The sequence below is a fragment of the Pteropus medius genome, unplaced genomic scaffold (genome assembly GCF_902729225.1).
Source record: "Pteropus medius unplaced genomic scaffold, Ma_sr-lr_union100, whole genome shotgun sequence".
NCBI classification, from domain to species: domain Eukaryota; kingdom Metazoa; phylum Chordata; class Mammalia; order Chiroptera; family Pteropodidae; genus Pteropus; species Pteropus medius.
In genome coordinates this window covers 1,069,328-1,094,108 of record NW_024352149.1, presented here as the reverse complement: position 1 = coordinate 1,094,108, position 24,781 = coordinate 1,069,328, and the positions used below count along the sequence as shown (strand labels likewise).

Here is a 24,781-nt window from a genome sequence, read left to right as displayed (position 1 = left end):
CTGGTGTCTCATGAATGAAAGGCCCTAAAGAGACTCAATTAAATAGGAACAAACAGGTTTCCCTTCAGCTCCTTGTTGCTCATTCCCATAAAGGGAATACGCGAGTTTCTGTGGCCCCAGCGTTTCCTTTCTTACAACACCTGAGCGAGTTACATTTCAGGTGTGTTTTCCTGCTGGTCTTCCTGAGGGCGGTTGAATGTGGAGGATTCGACCAGACAGGTTCTTGGTGTAGTCAGGGTCTTTTTATATAAGTCTGTCTTTGTTTCAAAACACTTGATTGCTTTTTCTGTCAGGATGTGAGAAGAATGTGGGACTGTAGTGATCTTAAGCCCATTGCACCAAGGAACTTCATCTTAAATCTTTTCGGTGTAGGAAACTTCCGTTGGATTCCAGCAAGATCTGTGACCCTCAACATGTTAAGAATAATCGCAAGCAGTAAGTAGAAGCAATTAGAAATCAGTAAGTCCTGTATGTGAAGAAGCCTCAGACCTGGTTCCCTTCTGTCTCTCCCTCCCCCGTCCTGCCTGCCACACCTCTGAACTGACCCTTTAGTCACCTCAGGTAGCTTTTCCTCTTGAACAGGTTTGGCTGTCTCCTGACTCAGGAGTTACATATGTTGTCCCTTCTGCCTAGAAACATATTCCCCACTCTGTCCCACAGTTTTTCGTTTGTTGTTGTTTCTAATGACATAGTTTGTGTTTTAATGTCTCACTCACTAGTCTGAATTACTGTTGTAAGGTTGCTGGGGACGGGAACTGAGACTGTAAAAGCTCACCATTATTTCTGAAAATGCGGGCTTGGCGGACATTATGTCATTGATGGTTACTGAATGAATGTTGTGACACCCTCAGGAGGGGGCGAGATCAGCTCTACTGACTTCCACTTTTTCCTTCCGTCATTCATCTGTGCAATGATAGCTATTTCTTAGATAATTGCTAAGTGATGGTGTTAGGTGCTGAGGTTGCAAAAAATGAATATGACCAGGCCCCAACCTTTAAGGACTTTAAAGTCTCCTGGGGACAACAACTATGTAAGTAAGTAAAAGTCACTTTTAAAAAATTTCTTAAGAGAAAATTGCAAATACATACAAAAGTATAGAGAGAATGTTTTAAAGAACTTAACCTGTATCAGCACTACAGTTATCAGTCATGGTCAATCTTGTTTCGTCTATACCTGCAACCACTCCCCCCTGCCCCATCCTCCCATGACTTTGAAGCAAATCACAGATGTCGGTTCATTCCATTTGTACGGGGAATATATAGTTTACACGGATGCAGCGGGAACATTAGGCACCTCACGAAGTGGGTTATGCAGGGTGAGCTGCTGTCTTCGGGTCAGGGGGATGAAAGACGGGTGTTCCAGGTGGAAGAAAAAGCACGGGGCAACGGGGATCCCGTGGTACTACATGCCGTTCAATCCAGCCAAAACTGGTGTGTGAATGGGGGGACGGAGCCATGGAGAGAGTCTAGAAGGGCGGACAGCGTCCAAATAAAAAGGCTCTTGTATTCTGGGCAACAGACGGACTTTGTCAGATCTTCACTCAGAGACATTTACGGTTTTCAAGATTTGTATCTTGAAAGTTACAGTGGGTATGGGGTATAGAGTGGGTTGTAAATGAAATGAGATTTCCAGTGAGATTGAAATGCGAATAACTGGGAAGATTTGTCATCGGTTTGAAGTACAGCTAGGCTTAGGAGAGACAGACATTTTGAGATATTTGAGACATTGAGAGAAGGAATATTATATTAACACAGATTTGTTTACGACACGTTATAAGAAGTCATTAGACTTAGTGAACTTTTACCTTGTGGGTAAGCGAATGACTCCTGAGAGTCTGGCCTGAGTGAAATTGCTTGATGCTAATCTCTGGAATACTGGAATACAGAACGAAAGTTTGGTGGGGGTGGAGAGTTCAGACTGAATATCTGGGGAGAGCAGGCATAGGCGTGTGGATGCAGCTGAGGAGGTGGAAAACAGTTTTGAGAGTTATCCAAGTGTAAGTTAGCGACATCTCGGTTTTTCAGTCCTGGGCCGTGTAATCAGTAGCCACAGGTTTGTAAGCCATGTGAATTTTTATTGATAATGCCGTTTAGGTATTACCTACCAGTTCTTAATAATGTAGCATTTGGGGCACATCACCGAGAAAGAGTTTAATCAACACTAGTTCTGTAACAGTAAATGGAGATAAGCATGATGCCTGTTGTCAGTTTTGGTCAGATCATCAGGACTTTTGAAATCTCACTTAACAGTGAAATCCAAGGAAAACAGCTAGTGTCAGTCCACTTCTGGCTCCATGTATTATCATATCCTGACTCTGCTCAAGCTGTGGCAGAATATAATTTCCATAAAACACAACAAACTCAAATATTATGCAAGGTTTAACAACCAAACCAGAAATGTCAGGGTCATTCTGGGATTAATGTATTAATTTCCAAATGTCTAAGAATATTGTAGATCACTTTTTTCCCAATTAGATCTATATTGGTCAGATGCTTGAGAATGTCCTTATTCTCATGATTATGTGCCAAAGGCAACCAGAGAAAGTGAAAAGTGTGATTCATACTCATCGAAATCTGTGAATCTGGTCTGAAACTGTGACTTCATTCCCACTCAACTAGTTCACTCTGCTGTTCCTTCCAAACCTGTGGTTCTGTTTAGCTCAGGGCAGTTTGGAAATGAGAAATGGGTTCAGTCTAAAATCGCCATCTGCTACATCCACATGTCCATTTTGAGTGTGAATCTAGACTTGAGCTTTTTAAAACAAATCATCAGTGTTCTAGTCTTTCCCCTGGATTTTTAAGTTCTCAGGGGTCCTGTGAAATGTTCTTACGAGACATTGATAGGCCAGCAAATTGGATCTTTGAGAGCCTTTAATCTAAAAAGACCTTATATTAAGCACACAGTTGAGTAAATCCCTTCACCAAGTTTCCATGACTTAACTCCGTGACTGCATTAAAATAAACTACAGACCATGCTTTGCTTTTCTGTCCAGTAATAATAAGCATTCGTGTTCTCGATTTTATATATTGTATACTTAGCACCTAGCACAGTACTTGGAATGTCGTAGGTGTTCAGTAAATATTATTCGAATTGATGAAATATCCCATTCGGTGTTGGTGATTGAAGAGCATAATTTTATAGCCTGGGCCACTTTCTTCATCATACCTGACAGTCAGCACGATGTCAGAGATGCCGGCACACACTCTCCATGAGGAGGCTGTTTTCATCCCATTTATTGTAGTGGCTCCTCTCCATGGCCAGTAACCTGTGTTGGTATACATTTAAACCAAGTTTTTAAAATTCCTTTTCAGCAGATAATTATGAATAGAATAGAAATTGTTCATGTATAAGATTTTGGTAATAATGTTTTTTGGTATAAATCTCAAGCCTTTTGTATCCTAGGGTCAAGCAGGCTGCATTAGGCCCAAGGGAAGAAGATGAGAAGTCAAAAAATACTTCTGCTTGGATGACTTTAAATCCATCCAACCACTGATGATATTTCCCTAAGAAAACAGGGAGCACAGTAAGAGAAAAAATTCAGGGACAGCCTCGGGGAGCATCCGTGTTTAGGGGTGAGCTGTGGAGGGGGGTGAGTGAGAGTGCCAAGGAGACCCATGTACAGGGGGCTCTAGAACAGACTTCAAGGTGGGAAGACCCCCAGGGTGCAGCCTGAGGGGCAAACCGCATCAGTGACCTTCAAGCTTTTGTTACAGATTCACTGGAAGATAAATTTTACATTGTGGTCAGGTGCACGTATACACACGCATAACTGGAATAAATGTTGCAGGAAACAGTACAGGTGGGCCCTGACTTATGACAGGTCGACTTTATGATGGTGTGAAAGCGATGTGCATTCAGTAGAAACTGTACTTTGAATTTTGAATTTGGATTATTTCTCAGGCTAGTGAAGTGCGGTACGATGCTCACCAGTGATGCTGGACAGCCGCAACAAGTCGCAGCTCTCAGTCAGCGGGCGATCACGCTAGGAAATGATGCTCTACAGCATTGGTCCCCACCCTTTTCGGCACTAGGGACCAGTGCTCCTTTGAGCATCTAATGCTTGATGATCTGAGGTAGAGTTGAGATGGTGATGCTAGTGCTGGGGAGCAGCTGCAAATACAGACAAAGCTTTGCTCACTTACCTGCCCCTCACCTCCTGCCGTGTGGTCCGGTTCTTAACAGGCCACCACGAACCAATACCCATCTGCAGCCCGGGGGTTGGCGACCCCTGCTCTACAGAGTACTGTGTTACCAGCATTGTGGACATTGTGTTTTGTGTTTTCACATCCCATCATGTCTACAAATACCCATCTGTGTCCCCTGATGCTGGTGAGAAGAGGCAGGCAGTTACCCTAAGATGAAGCTAAAGATACTTGCCTAACTGTAGCTAATGTAAGTGTTCTGAGCATGCTCAAGGTAGGCCAGGCTAGGCTTTGATGTTGATGGGTTAGGTGTGTTCAGCGCATTTTCAACTTGTGGGTTTTCTCGGGACGTAGCCCCATCGTAAGTAGAAGAGCATCTGTACCTTTTCTTCTTGGGATATATACCAACAATTTCTATTCTGTACTGTGCTATTCTATGCTATGCATGTTATTTAAACAAATGCCGTTCTCTGATATCTAAATTTGTCTTCAAACTCTATGGTGGCTTAGTGCTGTGTCAACCTAGAAGCCAGAAATGAATCAGCAGCAGCCATATATTTCAGACTCCGAAGATTGTTGGAGGGTGCTAGGCATTGTGACTGCTCCTGCGCGGTGTCACTGATCTGCTCATTTATGTTGTTAGCATGGGGCTCCACCCCGAACCACAGCAAGTCTAGGTCCTGCCAGATCGTCTGGGAGTCTGGAGCCAAGTGCACGTGTAGGTCCAGCTTCTCTCGTAGGTCTCCCGTGGCATCGAGAATGGAATTGGTGAGAAACAGACGTGGATTCCAGTTGTCTTCATGATTCCAGTGAGCTCATGAGCTCAGTTTTGTCCTTGCTCTTTCGCATCCTTCATAACTGCCAGCCTGGCTAACCTACAGTGACTTTAGGCTCCATACTAGATATAGAGACAGCAGCCCATATGGATTGTTTCACCAGCTGCCAGTCACCACCCACAGCAGTTGTGCTTCTTTGATTTGACCTTGACCTATGTAACCCTAATGGGTCATGATGTGCAGGGTGAATACCACTGTGGTTGCTTATCTATTTGGGAATAGGAAAGAACTTAGGACTTTTTTTTATCTATACTCGTTTTTTTTTTTTTATCATTTAAAATGCCTATTTTTTGTGTGTATTTTTAATGTAAATAGTTGTGCTAGTTGTAAATAAATATATATTCATAAACGAATAATTATGCTGTATCGAAGAGGTTCCCTACCTCAATATTTTTTTTTCTGGTATTTTTTCCCCCAGACCTTTGCAGACCGACCATTGCCTGAGAAACAGATGCTGAGAGGGTGCTGGGAAGGAGGGAGTGGTCCATGCTGCCAGCTGTGAGGCCCTTCCTTCTTCAGGAAGGGGTTTATATTAACTGGAGATCACTGGTGCATAATAGTGGGAGCCATGGGCACCAAGATCATATTTGCTAAAGCAAGAATTGGACCCTAGGCTTTGGCAAGTTCTGGGTGTTTTTGGAGAGAAGGGAGTGGAAGATGTGAAATCAGCCCTCCTCCACCACCTGCCACGTGGGTGTGCCCCCCGGGACCCTCCTTCACCGTCAGGATGACCTAATATGTCTCTTTAGTATATGTTTTTGGTTGTTATGTGTAAAAACTTTTTCCTAAGACAAACTGAATTCCAGCTCAAATCATCCGCAGAAATGCTGGGAGTGAACTTCAGAGGAAAATATTTGAGATTAATTATTATATAGTCAGTGAATTTCTCCAGAATGGTATGGCAGGATGCAATGATAGAACTTGTGCAAACAGTGACATCTCACAGATTCAGTGAGGCTGAACAAAGAAACCAGAATTAAAGTCTTCCTTTTTTTTTTTTTTTTAAATGGCGGTAGCAATTTAACCTGAAAGGTTGCTGAAAGCGTTTATCACCTCGGAATCTTTAAACAAGCTAATTAAGAATGAAAACACATGCGAAGTCGGTCAAGAAATCAGTTAGGCTTCATTGTCCTGCAGTAATTTCTTTTAGTGGTTTAGCTGGTAGAGGATTTACATATTTATATATCTCTATCCGTCTCTGAAGCAACAGTGAACATTGTAAATATAACAATTTACATTACATCAAATATACTATGTATGTACTTATTATGGACAGAAAAGGTAGAGATCACTGAATAAATGAGCCCAAAGTCTGTTCTCTTTCCATCTCAACTTTGGGCATTTAGAGCAGCAACACACTGAGTTTTCCCTTGGGGCTGTGTCTTTATACATACTTAAAATTGTGGGACCACAAGTTTATTTGCATTAATTTGAATGTAATCTGCATACAGCAGTATAGATTACATTGTGTCTCCTGGTATTTTCCGAGAATTGTTTTTCTTTTTCTTTTTTTTCTCCTTAAGTCTGTCAAGATATTCAAAATCATAAATGACATTTGGGGAAAGAAGAGACAAAAATAATAAAAATAATGACACAAATGCCCCTTTTCATAGTACTTTTAGTTTTCACATTTTTCCAGAGACTGAAATACACTGGGATAAATATCAAAAATACTGTTAAATCAGTTGTCGAGAGAACAGTACCCTGTTCCTTTTCTCTTTAATTATAACAGCAGTCCACTCAGTCTGAATTGTTTGATACAAGGCCCTTAATTGTTTTTATGTTGGTATATGAAAGATGGGTGTTTGGTACAAACGTATGCTGTGGCTTCATCGGAAGATGGCATACGTTTGTCTTCCACTGGACTGACACCAGTAGTGGGTCTATAGACTTAATTTAAGTCAGTACCAACGGAACTGGATGGTCATATGGAAAGATGCTGTGACCTGGTTCTGTAATAAGAAAAGGGAAACGAATTTGAATTTGCATGTCTCTCTCTCTCTCAAGACAAGGATGGGAAAATTCTTGTACAAAGATGACGCGACACAAAATTTCACAATTTATTTTTAAAAAGTCCTTCTCAGGAAATCAAAATTTCCTCTATTCCTAAACTTGAACGAATATTGATTGCTTCAGCTTAATGCATGAGAGCCAAAGGGGAAAAATAAGAAGTGAAACAGATTAGGCAAGTAATAAACTCTAGAGCAGAAACGTGGAACACCGTAAAAGAAAATAAAAGGTTGAAAAGGACTCTGTTACAGTGTTTTAATAATTGTATTTATTATAATAAATGTAGACATGGTTTAAAGTTACTCTAGTTGGAAATTTATTTTGTAACATCAGTGCCTCGAGACATTAGCATCGTAGGGTGTTGAGTGTTGACTCAGACATGAACTTCGCAATCCAAAAAGAAAGATGTGTGCTAGGTGTGGTGCTGTTGAAATACAGCTGCATTATTTAAATTCCTTACAGACTAATGTTGCACATATTTTTAGTGAAGTAAATATTTTTACTGCATAGATCTGTACTCTCTCAAGTAAGAACAAGTTGGACAGAGATGGTGCAAAGATTTTCAGATAGTCGTGGAAGAGCATGGACTCTGAATGGATAAAGAGAGAATTATCGTGTGGTTCTTTGGTTGCATTCGAGTAGGATGGAAAGAGTTCCTTTCTGGGGCTGGGAGACAAGACTTACTTTTAAAGAACATATTTTTTCATTCTTTAGCCTTTTTTTGGCATTTAAATCATCAAGACTGATGAAAGTGCTAATTATGGGGACTTAGTGCACATCTGGAAAGCGATTTGGGAACCCATAGGGGCAGCTGCGCCACCCTGTTCTAAATTACCATTTGCTGAGGACCAAGCAGGGGTAGACATTGCAGCATAATGCAGGGTGTGAGATGTTTGCTATCTTTGGCCTGAGTTGAGCTGAACAGCTGCTTGCTTCTTCATGAGCCACAGATATATTTTTTAGGCCTCCAAATTACTGGGGAGTTTTGAGTAATTGGGAGTAAGGGATAGGGAATTTAACTCTTTCGCTAGTAGGAAAAAGTTTGATCAACAGCTTAGAAACTTTAGAACTGAACAGTTGGCTTTGAAGGTTTTGCTAGGACATATGAGAGAGCACAGGAAAAGTGAAAAAAGTGGAACAAAGCTATATAAATAATTGTTTAAAAAATTCTTTTGGAGCAGTCTTATTTATTCCAAGAAAACAGTTGGTTGTGATAAGTCACACAGTTCATAAACATGAAGGCTGCTTAGTTTTGAAAGGAGCCAGAATTGAGAGAGAGAGAAAGAGAGAGAGAGAGAGAGAGACTGACTGAGAGATTTCCATTAAGAATAACGAGTCATAAGAAAGTGTGTTGCTATAACACCTTTTTAGAAGATGTGGACTTTGTATTTGGCCAAAGGTGGCAGCTATGTTTCATTTCCTGGATAGCTGAAAGCAGAAGTTTCTGGAGGAGGATAGCATCCTGTAGGGAGCTCCGTGGTCTTTGCCAGTATATGCTGGGGGAGTGAGCTAAGACAACATGAGGTTTTTGGAGAGAACAGAGATGGTGGAGGTTTTGTTTCCGTGAAATGCAAGCAAACATCCCAGGTCAAGTCCCAGACAGACATGCCAGGCAGAGTCCCTGATGCTAAAGGTAGCCCATTTCTCTTTATCCTGGCAGCTGTCCGGGGGCTTCCCCCCTGGCAGAACCAGCTGTGGACTTGAGTCCTTGCCTCAGCAGGCACTTTGCTCCCATAGGCCTGGCCGTCGGAGCTGGTGGTTGGATGGGAGCAGCTCTTCTGCTCTTCCTCTTTCCTAAAGATTCTTCCAGTACTTTCTCCTGGTCTTGGGACCGAGGTGGGTAGGGTGGGAGAGGAAAGCCGCCACTGTAGTTGCTCCTTGTTGCTGGCCGGCTTCTCAGCCTCTCAGTCTGCAGACCTCAGCTGTATTTTCGACTGGGCTGGGACTGGGGAGTGGAGTAGAGAGCCCTAAAAGCCAGGTTGGTCAGCTTGGCATTTATTTGTTGGAAGGGTGATGGGAGCGGCACGAGTAATTCTCAGGGGAGAGAGACCGATCGGATCTCCACGTAGCAAGGTCACTTCCATGGCTGGGTCAGTGGTAGATTGATTAGGCAGAGTGGGGAAGGAGATGAGAAATCACTTTGGAGGTTGCAGACTTCTGTGCTGTGGCCCCTGGGGCATGTGCTGTTGCGTTGAGACAAGTCAGTGCAACTCTTAGGATCATCGTTGATTTATCACGATGTATCCATATTTCAAGAACCTCACCTTAAGACATTCTGGCCTGGCTCCCTCTTTCCAAAGAGTAATTCTGTTTTCAGGCAGTTTCCTTTACTGAATACAGTAAAGTGAAGACTGGTGGGCTGACTGCCTCTGCGTTTCCTCAGAGCTCAGCAGCAGATTTCTATCTTGACTGATGTTATTTCCTAACCAGGAACTTGACTATAAACATTTCGAAGAGCAGAGTAGGTTCCTACCCCCTCTACACCGTCCCTCCAGCCTGTGGCCTCAAACAGACAGGGAGTGACTTTTGCTCGGACCTGTTCAAATGTTCAAACATCTTACTGGCCTTGGAAGTCACCCCTCATCTATTCTGAGGACTTTGAGGCAATTACTGCAGACATAGGACATTTAACTGGCGGAGAAGGAAGAATCCCTTCTAAAAAGTCATTCCTTTAAATTTCTGTTTCTCTGCTCTCTTAATTCTTCTGTGAAATCGGTGAATGCAGAAGTGAGGTAGAGATGATGCTTGCCCGGACCCAAGCCTCCTGGACAGGGCCTTGCGGTCTTTAGCAGAAAGGCTTTGGGAGAACTCTTTACCTCCCAAACCTCAATTGCATCGGAGTGTGCTTTTCAGTACTTGACACCTGTTGCTGTGTGTTATGTGCTAACATTAATTATGTGAGGAGACTGGCCAGCGGTCTGTAAAATAGAAAATGTGTGTGTACCTTTCCGATTGCCTAAAAGTTGCGTTTTTCTTGGTTGTTTTGGTAAGAGGGCCATTTATTCATACCAAAGAAAGGACATGCAGTGAAATGAAAAGGAGCAGGCAGGGGAGATGATTTTTTGAATGAATGAATGAATGAATGACTTGAAGAAATGACTTCCAAATGTACACTGCATTTCCGTCATCCTATATACATGTGTTCATCAGATATGTATTTAAGAATCAGCTCCCTTAAAGGAAGACTACAGTGTGAAACATTATCTTGTAGTGAATATTATTAACTAAATAAATTCTGAGCACTTAGTAAGTGTGCCAGGTGGAGTACGAGGGGCCGAGTTCTAAGGGTTTCATGTTACTTCATTACTCCTCCCTGTGAGGAGTAATAGGTACTGTCACTATTCCAGTGTTGTTGGAGGTTAGGAAACATGCCTAATGTCACTCGCCCAGAAGTGGCATCGAGCTGGGTACGACCTTAGGTGTGAGGGCTCCAGAGCAGCTTCCGGGCACTTTCCACGGTAGAGACAGACTTTATTTCTGATTTATTTAGGTGAATTTGTAACACGTCCTCTTGCATCTGTACTTGGAATGACTCCATGTTCCTGAGGGTCTCAGGGGAGGAAGGTCTGGTTCAGGTGTGTTGTAGATACGGCATTCCCCGTTGGTTCCTGAATTCTCGGGTTCCAGTCAGAATTTCTGGGACTGGCGACTTGCCATCTGGATTTGTCAGAAGCTTCCCAGGAGGTCCGATGCAGCCACCTGCTGATTCGGCTTCAGGGAACCTTGTACTGACACAGCTCCCTTGCTGGAGGCACTTCCTTGGGCTTCTGACCCCCGCTAAGCAGGCAGAGGTATAAGTTAAAACTGGCCAGAGGCCTCTCTGCTTGCTTGGTGGCCTTACCTTCCTGGGGCCGTTGCTCAACTTCTTTGAGCTACTCTTTGTCTGTCTATACTGTGAGGCAACGGGTCCTGGGTCCAAGCACCGTCCAGAGGAGTAGGAGATGTCGCAGGGGAAGCTCAGCCCGGCACATGTTCGCCACTTAATAAAAATCGGCTGTTATTGCTATGAGTGCTGTGGAGACGGAGACCAAGGGACACGGGGCTTTCGCAGGTGAACTGACCACCTTTGTTCCTTTCCACCCTCCTCACCCCAGGACGGTTCGCTGGGCAACATTGATGACCTGGCGCAGCAGTATGCGGACTATTACAACACCTGCTTCTCCGACGTGTGCGAGAGGATGGAGGAGCTGCGGAAGCGGCGGGTTTCCCAGGACCTGGACGTGGTGAGTGGGGGCCCTGGGGTTCGCTGCTGCTCAGCCGCCTGTCCCTGTCCGGGCTCCGGGTCCAGCGCCCCGGCTCGCGCCTTCTGATGGACCTGGTTGTGCGCAGAGTATCCGTCAGCAGACCGCTGCACGAGTTTGGGGTAAAAAAATTCACATCCCTAAAGGAATAACCCAGTTTTGCAGCTATCAGACATTTGAATTAGTATAGGCTTGGGCAGTATGATCAGATTTTTGTATTCATTAAAAGGCTGGGTTTTTTTGTTTTGTTTTGTTTTTTTAAGAGAAAATGATGTTTTTACTGTTGGCCAGTGTATACAATACTACATTTTTATTTTAAGCCCAAAGGATAGCTAGGCTAGTTCTTCTCTCCTTCCCTCTTCTTCCTTCTTTTTTTTTTTTTTTTTTTTTTTTTTTTTTTTGAGAAATAAAATAAGATTTAAAGAAGCAAGAAACAACCCTAATCTCCCACTTAGAAATAACCACGTCAGTGTTTTAGTAGCTCTGTTTAGTGTTTTCTGGGCATTTTTACATCAGCAATATAATTCTTGCTTTTTTTTTTTTTTTTTACTTAAAATTTATTATAGTCTTTCCATATCGTTAAGACCTCTTAGTAATCACCGTTTTTATGGCTATATTCTCTTCTCTCACTCAGGTGTATTGAAATCCATTTGGCTGTTTGGTAAAGATCTTTATGTGAGTGCTTAGAGGAGCGTTTGAACTTGCGTGTGATAAATAGTAAATAAACAGCTTAGGTTCTGCTGTATGTGTGCTGGCAGTATTCTCCCATCGTACATTTGTCATAAAGTATCTTACTGAAACGTCTGCATTTATTAATTGAAATTTGCTACTTATATTATACTTGAATTCATTGTGGCTCAGTGTGTTTCAGATTGTTTTGTTTCACTGTGGTGACCTCAAGACCACTTTGGGAGCAGGAGACAGAGGAAAAGGCTAAACTTCCATGCCTCCTCATCTGACCACCTTTTTTTTTGACTATCTTTTATGTGTTGGGGGACTACGTGGGTCTATTTTAAAATAGATCTTTGAAATGTGGATCTTTGGGGCAAAAACGTTTAACAACTGCTGATGAAATTAAATAATTTTTTCCAAAAAAAATTTCCATAATTCTACCTAGGGTAGAAATGAAAAAAAAAGACTAGGAACAGATAATTCTTTTATTAGTAGTTTCTTTTGTGTTATAAAGGACCTATTACGTAAGGTACCCAACAAGTGGTTTAGACACCACTGCGATATATTCTGTAAGTGGACGTGACTCACTTTCACCTAAGCTAGACGCTGGCCTTCTTAGGCACTTTAATTCATGACTGTGAAATAATTATTGATTTTTTTTTTCTGTTTTGCTCACTGATTTAGCACTTGGCAGGGGTAAGAATTAGTGTAATAGAGTCGGTTGAAGCTGAGAAGCATCAGTTGGGGATAGGTGGGAGCCTGACACCATGGCCCAGGCTTCATTTCAAGGCTTCTTTCCTGTAACATTGTCTCCTGGCTTGTGTGAGTGGTGGGGTTATTTCATTCTCTTAACCTTATGTAGCAGGAGACTCCTCTGCCCCTTTAAAATTAACGAGGCTCCCTGTTGGGCCCTAGTTAATGAAAAGCTTTCCTTTTGGCAAGATTGCAGCAGAACAACTTAAATATTGCACTGAATTCTTGACTGCTGCAATTTTGACCTTGAATGATAGTCTGGTAGCATACTTTGTGCCTTCCTTGGACATTTCACCGTGGAAGGAAATGACTGCTGTGAACTAGGAGATGGTCTTTGATAGATAGCAACACTTGACTGCTCGTCCCAAAACTCGAGCCGGTTAAAATTTGGAGTTACCATAATCATCCCACGGTGTTTGGGAACCTCAGAAAGCAGCTTCTAGGTAGGAAAGGAAGCTTGCCTGGCAGAGGGATAAGTAACTTCTTCCCATTGAGACAGATGGGCCTAATTTGGTGTGCTCTGTTCCAGAGCCGCAAAAGGCAGTCTGGGGAGAACAAACACCACATGAGCTTAATTAGTTCTCATCAAAGGTGCTAGAATGTGGTGATGGGTAAAATTGATGGGAGCTCATTCGAGCCAGGCTGGAAACTCTGTTCATTCTTTAAACTGTAGTTAGCAAGAAAAATAAGATCCCCAATCGACATATTTAAGTTCTCTTTCTATGAGATTCTAGTTGCCCCAGTAAAGGGGAGGTCTCTAACTGGTAAAAAATAGGGTAGGTGGCATGTGTTTCATATGTCATTCACATGGCCCAGGACTCTGGATGTCTGTGTTAGACGTGTTTTAAGGTCATCATTCAGGCCATGCATGCATCACCGGCGACCTACAGGAAGTTCCCTCTCAAAGTCATGAACTCATCATAGATTGAGTCCTGACAGGAACTCATTTTCTTGAAAAGCTGTAACCTTCAGACCATAATACTCCCTTTTACTGCATCAGATTTTACCTGTATTTCTAGACTTTGAGTTCTGTCTTTGGACAGACTTCTTCCCTGCTAGTAAGCAGCCAAGTCAAAGCTGAATGCGAGATGTCTTAGAGGAGGAATAATACATCAAAGCACTGAAAGAAGGTAGTAATGTTTTAGGAGCCTAAAACATTTTATAGGGAAAAAAATAGCATCAAGTTTGTATCTGCTGTAGAAAAAGTCATTTAGAGACAGCCTTGAGTACGGAGGGTTTGGGGTGATGGGTTAAATTGATTTTAAGAATTTGTTTCATTTTTAAATCCAATGGGTGGATTTTGGGGATTGAGGGAACATTCTATAGACAGAACAGCTATTTAGATATTTGTGTTTTGCCTTTAAAAAGTCCAGAAATGCATTGCCTTTACGAGCTAATTATATGTCAACGGGAGAATAAACAAACCAAAAAGACACCCTGCCCACAGAGATGCTTGACTTAACCCTGAAAAATAAAAGGTTTTGATAATTATGCTAGTAATTAACTTCCTGGACCGGATGTCAAGTGAGTTTTCCAGCACCTAATCACCCGGCTCCTAACTGGAATAAAGCACTTACTTGATAAAGTGTTTTGGCGGCCAGTTAGTTGAGATGAAGGCACCAGAGAGGACAGATGGATGAAAAGTCATCAATGTGAACAGGGATTATGATTTAAATTGATAACTATGGTGAGAGTCTTTATTTAGCACCAAATAGGCCCTAAAGGAACAGTATGTTTGGACTGTGGCCTTGACCTCTGCTGGGGGTTAGATCGTTAGTGCTTGTGGACAGCGGGGAAGTCGCTGTCTCCACGCATTTGGCACACACCTGAGCACCGTGTGTGTTTTTGGCTGGGAGAAGCCTCATTTGGAAATGACAGCAGCTTTTCAAGTCCATAATGGGCCCATCTCTGCTGATGCTAAGTCTGACATCTGTCAAAGTGACATCATGGCCAGGAAAAGGACACATGCAAGGTGGCCTCTTATTACTGGTCATATCAGCTTCCTCAGCACACTTGAGGTTGAGTCCACTTGGGTGCCGACAGAAACAAGTTTGTGCGGTTGTTGGTGCGGAGAAGCCCGGATAGAGAATCCCTACTTAACGACAGGACCCTGTCAACTTCGTCAGTCAAAGCCCGGCTTGGACTCCATGCCAAATCGTTCTCATCTGTGTGGGCACGGGAAACAGGAGCCCAGGTGGAGACCCACCCAGATCTTTAAGGACCGGAAAAGTAAATGAAAATATTGAATATTATCACAGAGAAATGTGAGACCAGAGTCATTGCCAATGGCGTAGGAACAATTCTGGGGTATAATTATTGTTCCTTGTAGTTTTCATAATTTAATCTTTCCAGATATAATCCTGAACTAAGAAGCAGTAGGAGTGGTGTCAGTCGTGACTAGTGGTGATTTGGGGGACTTCTTCAGACTTTACCACTCAGGCCCCAGACCCAAGCTGGGATGCCAGCCTCTGGGCTTGCTGCAGTGGGGAAGCACAGGTGGAAAGAGACAGGCTTGAGTTCAAATCCTGGCTCTTTTATATAACTGGCAAATTGTATAACCTCTCAAAGCCTCAGTTTCCCCACCTATAAATGAAAGTAAAAATATCTCATGAAGTTATTATGAGGATTAAATGAAACTACTATAAAGTACCCGGTATGTCATCGTAATTCACCTATACCTGTCCATTTCTTTTCCTCCCCTTCTATTCCTAGTTCAGAAACTCCTGTGGTAACACAGAAGAGTATCTGTTTTTTGTACATCATTATTATTTTTCACATGAGTGCGGTGATTTTCTTTTAGTTTTTATTTTGGGAAATTTCAAACGTATATCAACAGCATCATATAGTGAACTTCCCGTGCTTCTTACCCAACTTCAACAGTTACCAGCATTCTGCCATTCTCATTTCCCCTTTACTCCTCATACCCTCTTTAGTATTATTACTTTTAGAAACTTATTCTTTTGTGAAGTTAAATTACGTATGAAATTGCACAAATCTTAGCTACACAGTTGTGTCCAGTGGCCATATCCACATCATTTACACTCCCAGCGTCATAGAGAACATAACCATCACCCCTCAAAGTCGCTTCACATCTCTTTTCAGTAAATCCTGGTTTGACGGTAGGGATTTTTGTCAGGTCTGTTTTCCAGCATAGAGAGCAAATGCATGCATGGCACATAATAGGTATTCAATAAGTGTTTGTTGAATTCATGTACGTGTATAATTATTTTAAAATATTTAATGAGCATCAAGCTTGTGTCCGAGACTTTGCCCTTCCAAAAATACAGATAGAGATGTATTCCCCATCCACAAAGAGGTCATATTTTAGTAGGGGCATTAGACAGATAAATAATATTAAAATGCTGTGCAGGAATGCAGAAGAGAGTCCCTGACCCAGTTTAGGAAAATCAAAGAAGGCTTCCTGAAGGAGGTAATAAATACCCAGGCCCAATTGTAAAAAACATGGAATATTAACCTGGGGTGGGGCGGAGTGTGGACAGTGCAGAATAATTTAAGGCAGAGGGCACGGTTTGTGAAAAGGTAAAAAATTAAGAGAGAAAACATGGCCTTTATGGCCCATTAAGAGGTAAGATATAAACAAAGTGCCGAAAAAAGTTACATGCTGTTCTGTTTTCACAAGTCCTTGGATTATTAATGATTAAAAAAAAAAAAAGATGTTGTTCTTATTCATCACTATTCACAACACAGAACAAACATAATTGCCATTTCACCATAGTTGACCTGCTAGGTCAACTTGTGGCTTCACAGACATGCATGCAGACATAGTCCTGTCGCTGGGGTTTTTTTGTTTGGTTTGGTTTTATTGAATGCTGTTTTGTTATTTGCTAGAGACAGTAAAGCATGTGGGAAACGTTGCTTGTACCTTTGAGCTCCCTAAATATTCAAGAAAATAAGGAAAGTGGGATCTCAGTCCATAGGTTACAGGTGCTCCGAAGCATAGCCACTCAGGAGGCAAATGTACTCCTTGAATTCTTATTATCCACAGGATAAGAATGTGATCCATGTTGCAAAGTGTCCTTCATTTAAATATTCAATTGCCAAAGCCCAGTTGTTGCTCTGAAGGGCATTTATTTTGATTTTGTTTCATTTTTTCTGAACTGACATTATTTGCTAGCTTCGGGCTTCTGTTGATTTGCAGATTGCAGTCAGAAACAGTGGGCATTAGATGGTGAGTCTGAACTACATTCTGCTGTGGGATTCACACACTTGATGTCAAAATACAGTGAGGCATTATGTCTCAGCCAGATGGTAATACAGTTCTCTGCTCTGGTTCCTTTCAGACAAAGTCCCGTTTGTAGTCAGATGCCTAGTCCCAATTTAGTCAGCATTTTTTGTACATTGCATTACGTTAACATGGACATAAATAGATCTCTTGGCTGCCAGATTTGATCTTGGCATTTCATACCTCTCATAATTATGAAGGTTTTTATTATACTCACAATTTAGGTGTGCTTCCATCCTCTTAACCTTAGAGACCTTTGTAGACTGTTTGTATAATGATGGAAACAGATAGATTAGACGTTTTATGTGTGATATAATAGCCTCCAAGTTGAGAGGTCTGCAGCATATTTTTCAAATATGGATCAGCTTCTTTTTCTCTTGTTGCTCCTAAGCATTTAGAAATGACTGTTTTTTATTTGTTTGCAAATAAAAGAGTTTTAAAACACGATGTGCCTGGGGATTAAAAACCGAAATAGCATCTTGCTTGGAATACAAATGCTTGCCAGAAAGGGAAAAAAGTCTGAGCTTTGTAGTAGTTTTCATTTACATACCACAGAGAGAATTCCTAAGTGTTAATCAAATTGATGGTAAATAGGGAGAAAAGCCAAGGAATCAAAGTAAAAGAGGCCTCTTTGGTGTCAGAGTCTGGGTGTGGCCAGGGCTTTGGAGGGGACTGGAACATCTGTCTCTGTTATTGGGACCTCACAGTTGAGCAAGGCCCAGGACAGGCACCTTTTTGGAGTCCTGGCATGTTAAAATCACATTACCAGACTATAGTGCCACCTAAATATTTACATTTAACCATTACTAAACCCAATTACAAACTTACTTTACAGTGCAATTCATTTGTACTAATAACAAGCTAATTAAAGTTAATTCATAGCACGCTAGAAGCCATTATGGTCTTGACATGAGACAAAATGTAAAGAGTGTGATGAATATTTGCTTGTTTTCAGGCCCTAAGAGTGGGTTTCTGCGGCCATCTCTATAATGTCATTTGATGATAATGTCAAAGGTCCAAACTTAAGACCCTTGGTGAAGACAGGGTGGCCCAGGCCAAAGCGGTTCACCTGCCTCTAAGTCCCGGCTTGGGGGATGTGAGGGTTAGGCATCTGGAATGGGATTAGGCAGATACATGCAGGGTCCTGATGGGAAGTCACCTGGAGGCAGGGCTGTAAGCCTTTGCTGGTGTATGCACACACATACCTGACATTGGCCTCCTGACCCATATAGCTCCATGTTTTAGACGCGTCTCTCACCACAGTCCCTGTGCACTGAAACAACTAAGGACAGAAAGAATTGGGCCCAGAACACCAAGTCTATTGATCGGAGCTTTCTCTGGCCACCTGTCATTAGAAGATCATTACCCCCGTTTCAGCAATACTTATAGATTTGGAGCTGCCTTTTTGTTCAGTTTGGAAGTTTCCAGGACTTTATTTTAAATAGAAGAAAGCAAAATGGCAAAATGTTGAGCTAATTTGTTTAATGTATTAGTTCACTTATACTTCTTCTGGCTTTTCCACCATTTGGCATAACTTGGTGATTGGAAAATATATCTCAGACCCCTTGACATAGCCATTACCTTTCCTTTAACGTTTCACTGTATTACTCACTGTAGAACATCAGATTCTAGCTCCCCCCCTTCCCCAACATGTCAACCTGTGTGTTAGAAATGGAGGCGTAATTTATCAACTGTATCAGTTGTGTTAGAGTTCAGGTTCAGGCGTAAACCAGTTTCTCTGTTTCTGGTTATTCCCAGGCTTGTGTATAAATCATTTGTTTATAAGGGATAGTTGGAGAGACTTTCTCCAGTTATTGAAATTTGTGCCACAGCAGTGCCATCCATCTCATGGGGCCCCAGCAGAAGCTGATGGAACTTAATCAAAAATAAATCAAGGGCAAGTCCAAACCAGATTGGAAGCACGTCATGAATATTCGTGAACATCTGGATGTGTTTGTCGAGAGTGTATGTTATTTTTTAAGCGTGTGCGACAGCAGAGACGTGGCTTCCTAACAAAGATGCCAAGAGGAAGACAGATTTCCAGCTGTGATTTCAAAGAGTAATTTCGCGTGTGATGTGCATGCCCTTCCTCCTTGGGATGAGGGTTTCGCTTCTAGGCTTTTGATGCTTTCATCTTTCGAAACTTGTTTTGGTATTCTCTCCGAATTCTTCATCAGAGTGTCATTTGACTCGTGAAGATTAAAACTTTCTTTCTAAAAGAGAAAGTTAAGGAAAAATTTACTGTTTAATATTTTTGATGAATCTTTTAAATACCGATGATATCATGATAATTATCAATTAAGCTATTCTGCATCATTGATCACCAGTATAACTTAACATGTGTAAAACGCAGGGTATTTTATCCGCCTCACTACCTCGAGTACTGCCAATAACTAAAAGGAAGAGTAAAGTATGAGGAGGTTGTAAAAATAACAGCGCTGATAATGATCACAATAATGACATTTTAAAAGTATGTTGGAGTTTATGAGGCATCTACATCTACCTTATTTAGTTTTTTTTAATAATCCTATCAAATGGATATGAGTAATCTTATGATTTCGGTTGGGCAGAGGCAGAAACGAATGCTCCCAAAGGGAGGTCTTATAACTAGGTGGGAAAGATCTGGCTGCGTCGCCCACCAGCCTGGATGTTCACCCGCCGGATGGGAATGACAATGGCCTCTTCCAGTTGTAAAGGTTAAATAAGATCATGTTTGTAAAGCACTCTGCAGAGTTCCTGGGTACATGCCGGAGCTCAGTGAATATTTATAATAAATATTATTGTTATTTATAATAGGAATACTAAATATTGATAATGGTAATAATCGTAAAAATAGAAATTGTTGAAAGTCAAATAGCTTGTGTCAGAGAGGGCATTTGAAACAAGGAGGTCAATGGCAGATCTCCAAATCCCCCCAGACTAGCCACCGACCTTGCATTTTACTCTCAGGAGGTTCCTCAACACCACCCCCCCACCCCCCGATAAATCTTCATTCACAAATTAGTTCATATATTTGGGTAATTTAATATAAAAGTGTAATATTATAAAGCATAGTACAATATAAAATAATTTTTATTATACAAATTGCAATAATACACTCATTATAAAAAAAATTGGGGGGGGAAACCCCACAAAATTCGTTAAAGTAGATGTTTAAAGTCTCCAATTGTCCACCAGTTAAACATAACAGTTCTAAATTGGGTTTTTTTTAAATAGCTTTCTAGAATTTCACATTTCCTTTTTCTTTTCTTTTTTTGGGGGGGGGGAATTTCACATTTTCTGGTCATTCTCCCTTAATGACTTCACCTCTGTCTTCTTTCTCTTAAAGCATACGTGGTGTCTCAATTCTCTGGCAGATTAGAAGCAATAAATTAGAAGCAACAGAGGGTTGTTGACTGGTAGCTGGAGTTAGTCATTTGTTAGTGGTAAGAAAGGTTAACAAATGAAGAAGCAGAAAATGTAAAATGAAAATAAAGGAACTCAAAAAGCTCGACAGCCTCACTATTTCGAATAGGGTCAAGCAACCTTATGTATTCTGGGGGCAATCCTGAATTTAAAAGTTTCTATTAAATTATAAGTCCCTATGTTGTGCAACACAGGAGATAATAGACTTTAAAAGAATTCCACTCAAGAAAGCAAAATAAAATGAAAAGTAAATAAAGTAAAATAATAAAATATACTTATTGTAAATAAAATGAAATATTTTAGTGTTTTCCCAGTAACCTTTTCTTGAAAACTCAGTTTCTTTAACAGAATAACCCAATATTAGAGGATTCTATAATATTATAATTTTAGTGTGCGTATTATGTAAAACTGTTTTAGAAATAGCTAAGTGGTGGCATGTCTGATTCTTCCTGAAAATGAATTCGGGGAACTGGTAAAATTGGTGAAGTGAAAACAGCATTTACTGGTTTTCTGGTGTTTCTCAGCAATTTATTTGATATCATGGGGAATTTATTAGTAACAGAAAATATAAGCCTCCTTTCAGGAAGCTTATGTTGCAATAGAACAAGACAGCCAGGGATAAGATTATATTAGTCATATTCCTAAGTGGGTGATACAGATCTGCCTTCAACAGTTTCTAGCTTGCCCTCCTCCGTTCATGTGGACATACGCTGAGCATTAGGACGATAGAAAAGGTATAGGTAGTGATGCTTTTTGTTTGGAAAGCCTAGCCAAACTGGTGTGGGAGAGCAGTTCCCTTGGGTTAGGGTCAAGACTACAACATAAAATCAAATGCAAGACTGGTTTCTGAGTAATTGGGACAAGAATTTGTACAGTTGCTCGTTTTATCCTGTGCCATAAGCTGGACTAACAGAAGTAAACAGCTAAAGTTTAGATGAATTTAACAGGGCGAGACTTCTAAGGGCACTTATAATTATAATGATAATGCCAACTATAGCATAATAGCCAGTATTTATATTTTTATAAGCAGATATTGTCTTTTAATTAAGTATCACAACTGATTATATTCTTTATAAATCATTTATTGAATACCTACTGTGTGAAAGTGCATAGTACATATTGTCTCCCTTGAGAACACTCCATGGGGCTTTTTTAAAATGAGTTTGTAATCGAGATAGAAATCACATACCATAAAATTCACTCCTAAGTGCATAATTCCCTGGTTTTAGCAAATTCACGAGGTTGTGCAGTCTTCACCACAACCTTATTTCAGAATCCTGTAGTACTTTGTATTCTGTTTTTCACCTTTTTGTAGTGAGTATATAATAAATACATTGTTCACCACTGGACTTCTGTGGCTAAAACAGTTCCCAGCATGTAGTAGATGATCTATAACTACTAGTTGTGGAGTGAATGAATGACAGTAACTGGGTATTTTGGAGATCTTTAGACTCCTATCCTCAAAAAATGAGGTTTTCTTATTACCCTCTAAGTTCTTAAAATGAGCATGAGTAAAAAACTTTTTAAGCAAGAAAGTTTGAAAAGTAATTCTGGAAAAAAAGTATATTATAGAATGAATCTGCTGGCTAATAAAAATACAAACTATTTTAGGAGGTTTAGACTTCTAATTAGTGGAGAAAAGTCTCCCAATGAAAGTGTATTTGATAATAAAAAATTGCTTTCATGCCTTAAAGTTTGCTTATATAAACTCGTTTTTAATATTATTCCAAGGAACAAGCTACTGTCTCCATATGTAAAAACGGGTATCCATATGTAAAATTCCGTATGTAAAATTCATATGTAAATCCATATGTAAAATTCCAGTGAGAATAATCTTCGTAAAAATGGGTCACAATAGATTGATGCATTTGGTACTCTAGTCCTTCCAAACTGTCACCCCCGCCGCCCACCGCATGTTGCCTCCCATGTTGGATTTTCTGTTCCATCTGATAGTCAACTCCAAGGCAGCAATTTTCTTTCTTTCTTCATTTAACACAAGTGAGCCAATCACACATGTGCATGGACTTGCCGAATAGCAGAGAGGGAGGAAAGTAATAATGCAGGTGGTGGAAGCTGGAGGGACCCAGGAGAAAATCGACACTCACTCTTCGTAGACTAGGAAGAGATGGTCGATTCTGCCCACCCGGCGCGTGGTTGGGCTAAAAGTCCCGAATTTACAGACCTTCCTGCAGATGGTCAAGCGAGAGGACACTCCTCCCGCCTCTTGCTTCTCTTTTCTGCCGTGTTTTCCTCTTTGTACTGCAGCCTCGGGCAAGGGGTTACTCCCTGCTCCTCTTGCTGGCCTGCCCATCCCTCCAGCCTTGGTGTCCTGGTTCTTACCTCCTGCCTATGTACATGTGTGTGTGAGCGTGTGTGTGTGTGTGTGTGTGTGTGTGTGCAGAGGAGAGAGAGAGAGAGAGAGAGGGAGAGAGAGAGAGACAGCATGAGAGCAAGAAGTGTGAGAGTGCAAAGCCAATAATGGCCAGGGTTGTGAAAATATAAAGAGGAAGGAACAGAAAAGAAAGAGACCAGAAAAAATGCACCTCCTGCCCATGCCTCTTCATAACCCCACCCCAACCTGGCGGTATTTGGTTCAGAGGCACAGGGAACAGGAGCATCTGTCCCAGGTCTGCCAGGTTCTCCTCCAGGACTGGGGTGCAGTGGGGCTGGCAGTGCAGATGTTAAGGATCTCCCTATCTCCTGCTACCTTTTGCCCTCTGTTCCCCAGCATCCTCACCCCTTCCCTCTCACCTCCTCCCTCTTTCAGCTTTCATCCCTTCCTGTCACCACCTGGAGCCCATTCCACTGCCCAGGTGAAAGTGGCCAGCAGTAACTGCTCAAAGCACTGCACTGTCTCTCACTCCCCTGGGGGTGATTTTGTCTTGGAATCGCAAACTGGACCTCTGACTCCCATTTTCCCACAGAAACTTGTGTGTGGCAGGTCGGCTCTGCGTTCTGTATCTCAGCACATGGTGAGAAAAACGAGATTGTGTAACTTGACCTGGGGATGTCTCCACTTTACCAACCTTAAAGCTCAAAAAAAAAAAAACCAAAAAACAAAAAATCAGAAATTGACAACGTACTCTTTGAAAGCCGCCCTTGTTTGTGCAGGACAGTGGCCTCCATGGTAATGAGAACTCGGAGATATTTTCTCTGGATGGAGATGTGTTTGTGCCCTTGTCCCACTGACTTGACAGGACACAGGGAAGGGCAGGGCTGTCAATCAGACCAGATGGGCATGCTTCTCATTGGCGGATGCCGGTCACCTGGCCTGACCTGAGGAGATGCAAATGTTGAACGTAAGCTGGCAGTTTAGTTAGATGTGAATTTATTTCAGTGATCCTCTTGGTTTGCTTCTTTCTCCTGACTGGAATTGTCACCATACCAACCTCAAAGAATACCTCAAAAGAATTTCATTAGGAGGCGCAGTGTGGATTTTACCCATAAGAGCGAAATCTTGTTTCAAAATGCGAGATAAAGAAGAAATTATAAATAAACACAGCAGGTATACGTTATTTTAATTTGTTGTGTTATGTTAAATGACATTCTGTTTGTACACAGATTTCTAAATTTAGTGCTCAAGCTTAGAGGAAATAGTCCTGTCCATCAGTGTCCTGTAGAGAGGCAGCCATCATATACGTATCACCTTCTAGAACGACTTATGGGTGATGTGCAACTTGAGGGCTAAGAGAATGGGCGTAGGAATTCAGGTAGTCAAGGCAAAACAGACCCCCTCGGGGACTGGCCAGGCAGGATGCTGTGTTCAGGGATGTCGGTGAAGGCAGGGAGGACTAGGGAGCCAGGGCACAGGCTTTCTCAGATGTGGGGAGACACTGTTTAGAACAGGTGTGGTACCGAAGAGGGTTGAACTTTTTTAGTTTAGTTCAGCTTTAATTTTTTTAAATTTACTGTTTTGAAGATTATAGTAAAATATACATTACATTAAATTTACCATCTTAACCATCTTTAAATGTAGAGTGGCTATTAACTGAATATCCAGTTGTAAAGAGTTATAAGTAGATAGTATTATGAAAATAGCAATAATGAATTTAAACATCCTCATGTTTCAATTTTTGCTTACATGAATTCCTAAGTTCAGTTTTGTTTTCTTTAAAGTATCTGAAATGCTGCAAAAACTATCAACATTATAATAAAAGAATTAGAGAAGACCAAGAGAATAAGGAAAGCATTTTTATACCAACATCACTTTGGGGTTATGTAAGAAATTTAATACGTAAGTGACTTCGAAGTCCTTAAAAACTGCAGTCTGTATTTAAAGCCAAACAACAGGAGATTTGTCATTTTAATCAAGAAGTGTTGGAGGCAGTCACGGAAAACATATCCGATGACCAAGTCTGGTCACTTGGAGAGTCACGTTCACCGCAGATCATAACAGGACACACTCTCAGCTTGACGCGAGTACTCACACTTTTCCACCGAGAAGCTGTCTAGAGAAGTGTCCCAGTGTGTGTCAGCCGG

At 41.4% G+C, this 24,781-nt stretch overlaps 1 protein-coding gene across 2 annotated transcripts in view; it reads left to right on the top strand.

The window, feature by feature from the left end:
• The window catches only part of SASH1 (SAM and SH3 domain containing 1), a 209,619-nt gene that overhangs the window by 77,004 nt on the left and 107,834 nt on the right, over nucleotides 1-24,781 (top strand). For both annotated transcript variants that reach the window (XM_039846945.1, XM_039846946.1), the window contains exon 2: nucleotides 11,083-11,211. In XM_039846945.1, the coding sequence (XP_039702879.1) occupies nucleotides 11,083-11,211 (129 nt within the window). The remainder of the gene's footprint in view (nucleotides 1-11,082; nucleotides 11,212-24,781) is intronic.